Here is a 12,298-nt window from a genome sequence, read left to right on the forward strand (position 1 = left end):
ACTCTCAATTGTGGGCTCGAGGGGCTTATTAGTTCTCAGGGCATAATCGGGTCTCATGATTGCAAGAGACACAGTAAGAGAGTCTATCCACTCCTCAAAATTGGAACCATTCAAGATTTTGATGGAAGATAATTGGGAAGTCATAGCTAGCAATAATAATTACCAAAATTTTACCAAAACATACAATATACAATAACCAAAAGCATATCAACATCCCAATAATATAATGAAAATTGAATAATTAGGGCTTATTAATCAGATTTATTCCAGTACCAATTTTAACAACTGTACGAAAAAACACAAACTGGAAAAAGATCCAGCATCATTGGGGTCACACCTGTGGTGGTAAGATCGCTCAACATGTAGTGAAATATTTCACATGTAAGGCAAGACCCCAAAAAACAACACCATATTGTAGATTCCGTCACCTGTGGTGGCAAGATAAGAACCTCCAAAATAGTGAAGCTCAAAACGTTACCCTCACACCATCAAGAAAAATCGACCAAACGAAGACTCACTTGTGTTGGCAAGAGCACATCGTTCGCCATATGGCTTTCTTGACTGCAATCCATCCGGATGGTTTATAGTGATTCCGTATCTTTAGGAATTAGCACACTAAGTGAAAGTCTAATCTCTAAAATTACGAAAACTCTATAGACCTGGATTGCTACTGTATGCCAATTATATTTTACTATATATATTAAAAATTATATATATATATATATTATTTTTAAATTAGATAATTGTATAATAATATGGAATACAAAAGCACATAAAACTTTGTGTTGACATCCATAGGTGTTCTTATTGTGATAGAACAAAATATCATAAGGCAAAATAATCTGATAAAAAAAAATGTTCCACAATGAAAAGTTAAATTATATATGCCAAAATCAATAATCATAAAAAAAATAATAATAACAATAAAAAAAATTGTACGATTTCTCTAACAGATTAACAAACCCAATAAAAGTAACTCAATTTTGGAGTTTTTTTTTTTTTAGTAACCTATGTAACTTTTGACTCTTTTTATATATTATATTATATTATATATAATGAATAATAATAAATTAAAATTAAACAAAAGTCCCTTGTACGGTTTCTCTAAAAGACAAAATCAAAAGTTGACTTTTGACCTTTTTAATATAATATAATATATTATATATAATGAATAATAATAAATCAAAACAAAACAAAAGTCACAAGGTACGGTTTCTCTATAAGACAAAACCAAAAGTGACTTTTGACCCTCCTAATGTAATATAATATATTATATATATGAATAATAATAAATCAAAACAAAACAAAAACTGGGTACGAGCCTTTTCTTTCATCGGTCTCGCCTCATCTCACCTTTTTTTTTTTTTTTTTTTTTTTTTAAATAATCTAAGTGGTCACGGTTTTTCAATAGAATCCTAAAACAGATTTGAAAAATAGAATAACAAACATGATCGACATAAAGTCACCATTGTAAATCATGTTTAAGATCATAATAAAATTAACAACCTATCGATCTCTATGAACGAGGCTCTGATACCATTGATAGAAAATAAATACGAAACGATTTATGAAGATCAATAAGCATGCACGACAAACACTACAAAAACAATACGTTTTAGGCATACCTGAATCCATGACTGAAGAATAAAAACTCCTTAAAGTCTTCTTGTATGCTCCTCGTACAATACGATCAATATTGGTATGGTCTACCCTCTTCTCCTTTTGCTTTAGGTCATTTGCCTTACTCAATGAGTCAATGGTAACTATATAAAGGGGTGAGGGTAGGGACCAACCCTATAATAAAATTAGAGTTTCTTTCCCATTAAGGAAACAATACATCAAGTCCACACATAATAATAAATATTTCATACCATTAAGGTGTGCTAATAGAATCCAATATCTCCATAGAGATCACTTACCGACTAATATTGGATTCTTTCTGTTTACTCCATCTTTAGTCAACATTACTAAATCCGTTTTGGAAACAAATCTTCGACTATGCTAGCTCACCTAATTGGAAATCTTACAGGGTGTGGTTATATTTTGTCAGAAATTACTGGTAGTGTTGGCCGGGTGTCTCTTGTTTCCATTTTAGATGACCATTCCTCTCCTAAATTGGTAGAATTGTGTTAGATTGTGAAATTACAATTTACCTTCTACAGATTAAAGCACATGAATAAAAATAGTGGACAAAGAAGTCATAGTGAATGAATCAATTCACTCTTCATGGTGATGCAGAAGAAACCTTATACTAAGAGGGGAGACGATGTATTTTTTTCACATTCCTTTTACTGTTGCTCTCTCTCCACCATTCCATCAACTCAACATATGGTTTCTTCTTTATGGACTAGGGGAGCTTTTTCACTTCTTTTTTATTTCTAATTAACAAATAATATCAGTTTATCGGGAACAAAAAGGTAAAAAGTAGGGGTGAAGTAAATATATACAACATACAAAAAGCCACAAACTTAGGGTCCGTTTGGTATTGTTTATGTTCAAAAAACGCCGTTTCGTGTCAAAAAAGAAAATTTCAGTTTATGTGTCAAAACGCAGTTTTTAAAAGAAAAAATGGTGTTTCAAAATTTCATATTTTTATCGAGAAATTATTTTATTTTATTTTATTTTATTTTTTTGTAAAATGGAACGAAACTGGGAAGACGGAACTCCATTTTGGAGTTCCGTCCAATCTCGTTTTTTTAGTTTATTTTTTTCACTTTTTGTTCTACAAAAACAGAAACAGACCATAAGTGCACCAAACAGAAGATTCTGTTTTTTCGTTACAATAGAACAAAAAAAATCTAGAAACGTTTTTTTAGAACGATACCAAACGTAGCCTTAGTTTAATAAGCACAAGCCCCCAAATTAGTTATGGAACGTTTATATAGGTGCTTGGTGAAACCTTGTGTGTTAATCAATGGTCAAATAAAACAACAAAATCTTCTCCCCACATAATGGGGTTACTTATATGGAACCAAGTAAAGACTGGGAAAAGGAAAAGTTAGTTACATGGAACCAAGTGAAGACTGGGAAAAGGAAAAAAAAAGTGACAGGAAGAAAATCACAAAAATAATAACAAAGTCCCCTACTCTATATTCTTTAGTTTCTTTTGCCTTGAATGATTGGCCTCGTCTACTGGATATCTAACTATTCCATTATCTATCCTTCAAGAAAAGATTTTGGGGGGTGGGGTGGGCGTGGGTGGTGGTGGGGGGCGGGTTGCAGGACAAAAGAAGAATGAATAGGGAAAAAAAATAACACTACCTTTAGGGAAGGGGATGGAGTTTTTTTTTTTTTTTATTTTTTTGTTTTTTTTTTTTTATGTAAGATGGAAGATTTTAATCATGTGACAAATCAAAGCATATTCATTATTTCTTCGTCGTTTATTTTTTATTTGTAAGTACAACATACAAACTTCTGATAAAAGGTACAAAATATATAAAGACCTTAAGTAGTACATAAAGCTACCCTTCCAAACATACCTCATATACAAAGCATAGCTTAGTAACAAATTATTAATTATTCAACAAGCTGATGGTGATCAAATGTTTATAGGAATACTACGTAAGACAATCATCTCCACAGTCAAACCAGGTCCGAACCCCAATAGCACACCCCACTCAAATCCTTCACCAGTGGTGCCTTTCCCTTCCTCTATAGACTTTTTCCTCATCTCATCCAAAATGAACAATAACGTTGGGCTTGACATGTTACCGTACTCCACCAACACATTCCTTGATGCATCCAATTTCTCCTTCTTCAGTCCCACAGTTTCTTGGATCATGTCCAAAATTGCTGGACCACCAGGATGAACCACCCAAAAAATCTCATTCCAATCACTAATACCAATCTTATTGAAGTACCCTTCCACCAAGCATTTCTCAATGTTCCTAGAGATAGTTGGAGCCAAATCCTTGGCTAAACGGATCGAAAGACCCGTTTGACGCAAGTGGGCTGCAACCATCTCTTCGGAGTCCGGGAGGATCCGGGAACTCGCTGAGACAAGTTGATACAATGGGTGCTCGCCCATTGACATGTCAGGGTTTGCACCAACTATCACAGCTGCCGCACCATCGGAGAAGAGGGCCAAACCTAGTAGGGAGTTCATGTCAGTCTCAGAAGGTGCCTTGAAGCCATTCAAAGAGTTTATCTCTGAGGCAACGACTAGGACACGTGCACCTTTATTATTCTCGGCGAGGTCTTTAGCAACACGAATGGCAGTGGCACCACCAAAGCAACCTAGATGATACATCATGACACGTTTGATGGTGGGGGAAAGGCCGAGAAGCTTTACGAGCTGGTAGTCAGCACCGGGTGCATCGATGCCACATATAGTAGTGAATACAAGGTGGGTGATCTTTGATTTGGGCTGCCCCCACTCTTGGATTGCTTTGGATGCTGCTTCCATGGCCAACTTGGGTACTTCGACCACTAAAATCTCTTGGCGTTTGTCTATTGTTGCAACCTTGGGATTGTAAAGGTCAGGGTTTTCATTGATAATTTCCTCTGTCATATGAGTGTAGCGCTTTTGGATCTTTGATCCGTCACCTGTACGTTTTAATAGGTCATCAAAAGACAAGACATATATAGAAAAAAAAAAAAAGGAGAACATTTTATATACCTTCAAGTGATCAACACTTGGACTCTACTCTCTTTCTCAGTATTATGGGTCTATTATGGATTCATTTGAATTCTTGTGTTGATCACAATAATGTTTGAGAACATTTTCGTATGTGAATATTTTATGTTCAAATTTGATAGAGGAAATATTATTATGGGTTACAACAACAATAATAATTCAGCATTATCTCAGTTAAATGGAATCGACTATATAGATTTATACAAAGCAAAATACTAGTAAGAATCATAATATTCCACATAAATAGGATCAATAGTATGGGTTAATCCCATGTTATTACGGAAGTGGTTTTATATACTTACAAATTCTCCTCAGCTTCTCCTTCAACAGAGGCATATGCTCACTCTTTGTGGCTTTGAATAAGAAATCTGGGAAGTCACACATTAAGGTGCAAAGGGATGGATTTGCAGTGCCAATGGCCAGAACTGTGGCTGGACCACCTTGGCCACGCTGCACTTCGTACATTTCTCCTTCATTAACGGATTCCATTGCTTCTCTTTCTCTCTCTCTCTCTTATGAACAGATAAGTGAAGGATGGAATGCGCAGAAGGGGAGATGATGAAGTACCAAAGCCCATGCGTGGGGTTTTATTGAAGAAGGAAGGTTAGATGGATGGATCACTAACGTCATCATTAACCCATAAAAAATGGATTTTTTTTTTATGACTTTTACATTTATATTTAAAAATTCCTAATGCCACGTAATTGAAAAATAAAAAGACGAAACTTCATTGAAACTTCACAACACAGTGATGCAATAAAAACCGCATTGATTTTATCGCCCACAAGGATTCAATCCACAACCCATTTAATATTTTTTCAGGTGTTTTAGGTACCAATACTTGATCCCAGGTTCCTAAGGTACGACCTCTTTAATGTATGAAAATAAAAAAGCTACATGTTTGCGTGTGTTTATGTCTAAACATAGGCATATGTGAAAAAACTATTGTTACCCCTATGCCAAGAGCTAAAGATGTCTCTGTACAACCTCACATTAGTTTGTACATTGACATAGTGGCCGTAAATCGAGTAGCATTCTCTTGTCCTATAAATTAATAGTTTTATTTCTGAAAAATAAAAAGATAAATTATTCATACAGCCTGAAGTTTGGGGAAATTGGACCCGCAATGTTTCAGTTGATTGCACACAAGGTCCCTATTGCTAAAATAAATACATTTTACATAAACATTTTTGCATTGTGTGGCATTTTTGTTTAAGAAAAATTAAAATTTTGTGATTTCCTTAATTATATTTATGTGCTAGATATACAATGAATAATTATGCTATCAGAACTTCACAGGGAAAACAAAAACAAAATGTGTTATTGAAACAATTGAAGATTATTTCTACAATAGTTCAAGAGTTATGTATTAAATAACGATGTTATTGAATCGATTGAAGATTGCATCTAGTTAAAGAGTTTTGTATTATAGTTATGGGTGAGTGTTTCCTAGAAGGGTATTATAAGATGGAATCTGCATGCTACACTAAGGGCCCGTTTGGTATTGTTCTAAAAAAACGTTTCTGGAGTTTTTTCGTTCTATTTGAACGAAAAAACGGAATCTTCTGTTTGGTGCACTTATGGTCCGTTTCTATTTTTTTGGAACAAAAAGTGAAAAAAAAAACTGAAAAACGAGATTGGACGGAATCTTCTGTTTGGTGCACTTATGGTCCGTCTTCCCAGTTTCGTTTCATTTTACAAAAAAAATAAAAAAAAAATTCCGATAAAAATCTGAAATTTTGAAACGCCATTTTTTCGTTTAAAAACTGCGTTTTGACACAGAAACTGAAATTTTCGTTTTTGACACGAAACGACGTTTCTGTAACAGAAACGATACCAAACAGGCCCTAAGGGCTATAAAATGGTACCATTCCTATGGGACTCACATAGTCGAGGTATGAGAGAAAGTGTTAATGTAAGCCCCACTGGTTATTGTGTAAGAAAAGTATAAAATAATATGTACAAATTGTAGCACATGCTTCCTTTTTTGTATATATACTTATATCTAGCATAGGTATTTTGTGAATTACCTTCCCCCCTCTCCTCCCTCCTTCCCATAAAAAATAAAAAGGGGGGGGGGGGACAACATAAATTATGCCATTACATAAAAACAACATTAGAGTAAAAGGCATATTATCTAGAGGTCTCTCTTTAGGCCTCTCATATTGCATATTTCGATAGATAGTTTCTTGGCATTCAAGATTATTCTCTGAGGTATTTAACTGTTATTTTTTATGTTTAATATATTATTAATAAATATTTGTTTCATTATCCTAAACATCAAATGATGAAGTAACCATTAATTAAAAAACAAAAGCAAGGAGGGAGAGAAGGAGGGAGACACAGATATGGAAAGGGAGAATATATCATAATATCAATAGTTGGCTATGTCAAAGCATTAATATTAATTAATATTTGAGAAGAGAAATGACTCTTTACTATTCCACTTTTTGTAAGGGTGTCAATCGGTCTGGAACTAGGTATTCGGTTCAGTTTCGATTTCGGTTCCAAGGAGTGTTAGTGTGATCCAGAACCGGATCAAGTCCCATCTCGGTTCTAAAAATCGATACTCGTACCCGACCTATCCGGTTCCTATTTGGATTTTGTATTCGGTTCTTATTTGGTTCCAGTATCCAGTTTCAAATTCGATTTTGTTATGCAGTTGCAATTCAGAAGACAAAATGTAAATGTTTATTCACTATGTTATTGGTCTTCCCCAACAAAATAATGAAAAAAAAAATAAAATCATGAGCTATGGATCATCTATTGAACTTCTAATATCATTAATTTTCCTACTTTAAAATACAATATGCAGAGAATGACGAACTCTTATAGTATCAAATTCTCTAAGATCACTTTATGTAGATTAAAGAGCATAAAAAAGATGTAGATTTTGGGCTTCTAAAAACTGAATATAAGTTCTTAGTTAAAGAGGAAAAAATGGAGATTAAGTTATCCAGTCTGGTCCGGTTTCAGTTAGAACCGTCGGTTCTTGATATAAATCCAGATCCGGACCGAACTGAATTATAAATACTTGTTTTAGATCCAGGATTTAACCATATTATAATGGGTTGGATATGGTTTAGGGTATTCGGACAAGATCTGGATTCGATTTTTAGATTTGATTCCAAATTGACACCCTTAACCATTTGTTGGACAATAGAGAGACCTTTTAGAGTTTAAATATCCATGGACCTAACAGTTTCTCTCTCCAATATTTGTGTGTATAAGATTAAAATTACAATATTAACTTATTATGCCTAAAATATTATTATTGGCCATTATTCTCGTGGGATGAGGAAAAAAAAGAAAAAAAGAATAAACATCAGTTGGTAGTTAATGATAGTTTTAATAATAATAAAAAATACAACTACCAAATACAAAACAACCCCTCCACCCACCCCCCCCCCCCACAAAAAAAAAAAAACCCTATATTGTATTAAAGAAGACTTAGATTGGTCACTTTGAGAAACTTCTTAATGATAACTTGCCATGTGGCAGCACCATCAACAACCAACTACTCATATGCCACGTTTCAAGTATAAATGAAATTTATTTACGAAACATTGAGGCTTATCAATACGTCCTAAGGCAAATTAGAAATAACCAAAGCATTTCCTTTCCTAGCTTTACTAAATTAAATAAGTTGTGTATTGCTTGCCAGTAAGGAAAACACCATAGGCTTCAATTTTTTATTTCAACAACACCTTGCAACTCCACTTTGGAAGTAGTCCATTGTGACATTTGGGGACCCTTACCTACAAATTCTATTTCTGGTTTTAATTATTTTCATTGATGAGTTTAGCCGTTTCTCATGACTATACCCTCTTGTTTCAAATTCAAACATTATCCACTATTTCAATCACTTCAAAGCAATGGCTGAAAATATACTCTCTCACCCAGTCAAATATTTTCAAAGTGACGGTGCACTTGAACTCACAGCGGGGGCCTTCAAACAATTTCTTGATGAATCATGTATTGTATCTCACATTTCATGCCCCCACACACAGCAACAAAATGGTATGGCAAAGCGTAAACATTGGCATGTCATTAAAATGGGGCTTTCACCATTATCTCAAGCTCACTTGACACCACAATATTGGCTGAAGCATTCAATGCCGTTGTATACATCATCAATTAGTTGCCTACACCGATATTACAACATTGAACACCACATGCAGTACTATTTGGAACCAAGCTGGATTACAACCTTATGAGGGTATTTAGTTGTCGATGTTTCCCTTAACTAGGTCCTTACCGAGAGAACAAATTGACCCTCAAATTATTACCATGCATATTCCTTGGCTACAGTCTCCAACACAAAGGATATAGGTTTCTTCATCAACAAATAGGAATAATTTTTATATTATGACATGTGATCTTTGAAGAAACGTGCTTCCTTTTTGCTAAAAAGCAGCCAACCCAAACTTCACCAACACCAACATCCACCACGGCAATACTCTCTCTCTCTCACACAATCACTACCTCAAAATCCCTCTCAACAGCCTACAACAACCAAATCAACATCAGCTACATCACCACCCCCACCACCGACACCACAACCCACCCATCACATGATAACCTGCAGCCAAAGTGGTACCCGCCCAATAAAACAACCCTTCTCACTTCTTCATACATTCCATCCCATATCCGATGCCTTTAACAATACCATTTTCGCTATCCTTCCCCTACATGAACCCCCCACTTTCAAAGAAGCAAGTCGTGATCCTAAATGGGTAAGTGCTATGCAGAATGAGTACGATGCTCTTACCTCCAACAAAACAAGGTCTTTAATACCCCATTCTCCTAACATAAACATTGTAGGGTGCAAATGAGTGTACCGGATCAAGACACATCGTGATGGATCCATTCAAAGCTACAAGGCGAGACTTGTAGCAAAAGGCTATCACCAACATCCTGGTATTGATTTAACGGAAACTGTTAGTCCAGTTGTTAAACCAACGACAATCCGTATGTTGCTTACTGTTGCAGTTTCATGTAGTAGGCATATACAACAGCTTGACGTAAAAAATTCCTTTCTACATGGAAACCTACAAGAAGAGGTATTCATGCAACAACCCCCTGGATTTATTGACCATACAAGGCAATCATATGTTTGTAAATTCCACAAAGCACTCTATGGTCTTCGCCAAGCACCCATGGCCTGGTTCAATCGGTTCAGTGGTTATCTCCTTCAAACTGGATTTAAATAGAGCATGGTTGATATGTCTATGTTTACATTCCACTGACCCAAGGGTATGGTAATTATGCTTTTATATGTTGATGACATCATCATTGCAGGAGATAACACTTAATTAACAGACTCAGTCATTCACAACCTTAACAAAGAATTTGCAATGACTGAACTAGGAGAACTACACTATTTCTTGGGGCATAGAAGTCCTCCGGTCTTCAACTGGCCTTATTCTCTCACAGGCCAAATATGCTATTGATCTTCTACAAAGAACATGCATGATTGTATGCAAACCGTGTACCACCCCTGTTGCAGTTGGTTCCAAACTATCTTCCACATAGGGTGACCTCTTCCTGAACCCCATGAGTATAGATAGATTGTTTGCGCTCTACAATACCTCACTATGACACGCCCTGACATTTCTTATGCAGTCAGTCAGGTGTGTCAACATATGCACTCCCCAACATTTGATCATCTATAAGCAGTTATATGAATCCTACGTTATGTCAAGCATACTGTAGGTGCAGGAATATCATTTAAACCAGGACCCCTCAAACTAGTCCTTGCATTCTCAGATGCCAATTGGGTAGGTTGCCCATATACTCGCCGCCCCACCATGGAGTTCTGTGCCTACCTTGGCCCTAATCTAATCTCTTGGGGATCCAAGAAACAACCTACGGTATCTCGATCAAGCTTATAAGCAGAATACAAGACATTGGCTGTTACTGTATCTGAAATGCAATGGCTCTCATATCTCTTGGTTGACCTAAAATTCAAAGTGGATCTTCCAATGGTTATATGCTGTGACAATGTATTAGCAACATATATGGCAACAAATCCAGTACTTCATGCCAGAACCAAACACATTGAAGTTGACTATCACTTCAATCGTGACTTGGTCATTAACAACAAGATCCATGTTAAGTTTGTGAAATCCAACATCCAATTAGCAGATATCTTCACAAAGGGACTGCCATCAAACTTATTTCATCATCATCGAGACAAACTACTATGGTTACCACCTTCATCAGTTTGAGGGGGATGATAACAAAAGTCCCATTTGACCGGTTCTCAAGGGTTGACCACTTCTCTTAAGAAGTTCAATTGTACACAACAACCTCAACCCTTATCCTCTCAAGGGTTGAACAATTCTCATGCATATCAATTATACACAACAACCACTTCTCTTATCCCTAATTTCTTGTAACAACCACACATATGTGTAGCGTCATTTCCTTATAAAATTAATGAGAACCAATGCAAAAGCACAGATCAAAATTCAAACCAAAACCGTAGTCTTTTTGGTAAAGAAATGTTTGATGCACTTAGATTGTGTTTGGTATCCAAGAGACGAAAAGAAAATCATGGTTTAAGAAATTCTCTTTATGCTTGGGATGTCTTTAAGTAAGAGAAGACTATTTTTTTAATTTCAAAATTCACCTTGGGAATGGTGAAGTTTTATTTTGCTGTAATAAAAAAAAATTACAAAAAAAATTATTTTCTTTTCTTCTTATGGGAGCCAACTATACATACTTTTTCCTTGACTTTTCTTTTGTTCCCTTGGCTATCAAACATAGCCTTAGAGATGGAAGCGAGGGCCCAGGGTTGTAGAGAGAAAAAGAGAGAGAAGTGGGTAGGTAGAGAAAGAAGTTTATTTTTTTTTCATTAGACGGTGATGTGGTTAAAGCCTTTTCTTTGTCGCATGAGAGAGAGAGAGAGAGAGAGAGAGAGAGAGCTATATTATAAGTAAATTTATAAATCGGTTTATAGGCGTCACTCATTTTGTGTTAAAATTATATCAATGAGATATTTGTTTAGTCTTCTATCACATTGACTTACTCGTCTCCATGTACTGCCGTGTAGCAAATAGTGGAGTATTATAATGCTTCACTTCACTTTCCCTTGTGATGCCGAATATAATATCTTGATTTAAAGAGAATCCATATTTCTAGAGGTACTATTAATAGAGGCAGACTGAGGCGATGATGCCAACAAGTTTACTAACCTAATGGAAGGAGGCCTTTGCCTCATCACTGCTTGGGTCGTCTAATTATGGATTTGAGTTGGCATGTCTCAATATCAATCTTTGGTGTTACCAAACCATTACTTGCCTTATGGAACCGTTGCCATGATGATGTGCCGAGATTCTTCCAACCATCGGATACGCTCGGCCCTCCAGCACGGCTGGAGGATCTGAATCCCTGTGCTTCTAGTGCTAGATTTTCAAAGGATCGATGCTGTGGCGTTTACTGCTTACCGGTGTAACGGGCAAGCCTAAAGAGACGCTTCAACTTCGTGTCATGTGGGCCGTGGGCCAGTCGTGAAGCAAATTTCTTTCTGAGGCTCACTTAAATTCCGAGGACAAGTTCTGCCACGTAGAACCCATGTGGGACAGCAGTGACAAAGGGTGGAAAGGACTAAAAGTGGGCCCGACGGGTCCTACAGTGAGTCTATGACGAGTGCCGCCT

The 12,298-nt window shown here is 36.0% G+C and overlaps 1 protein-coding gene across 1 annotated transcript; it reads right to left on the reverse strand.

Moving 5' to 3' along the window:
• Positions 1 to 3,342: 3,342 nt before the first annotated feature.
• LOC122072606 (chalcone synthase-like) lies at positions 3,343 to 5,178 on the reverse strand. Its single transcript, XM_042636971.1, has 2 exons — positions 4,939 to 5,178; positions 3,343 to 4,545 (listed from the first exon to the last, which is right to left on the reverse strand). Exons 1-2 carry the CDS (start codon positions 5,123 to 5,125, stop codon positions 3,539 to 3,541), a joined length of 1,194 nt encoding a protein of 397 aa, XP_042492905.1. The 5' UTR covers positions 5,126 to 5,178; the 3' UTR covers positions 3,343 to 3,538.
• Positions 5,179 to 12,298: the final 7,120 nt, after the last annotated feature.

The sequence above is a fragment of the Macadamia integrifolia genome, chromosome 3, assembly GCF_013358625.1.
Source record: "Macadamia integrifolia cultivar HAES 741 chromosome 3, SCU_Mint_v3, whole genome shotgun sequence".
In the NCBI taxonomy this organism is placed as follows: domain Eukaryota; kingdom Viridiplantae; phylum Streptophyta; class Magnoliopsida; order Proteales; family Proteaceae; genus Macadamia; species Macadamia integrifolia.

Bases quoted from the DNA above. Each gene is read 5' to 3' on its own strand.
- LOC122072606 (XM_042636971.1), bottom strand. From the start codon at position 5,125: ATGGAATCCGTTAATGAAGGAGAAATGTACGAAGTGCAGCGTGGCCAA. The intron at 4,546-4,938 runs GTAAGTATATAA...TAAAACGTACAG, and splicing joins GGAGAAGCTGAGGAGAATTT to GTGACGGATCAAAGATCCAA.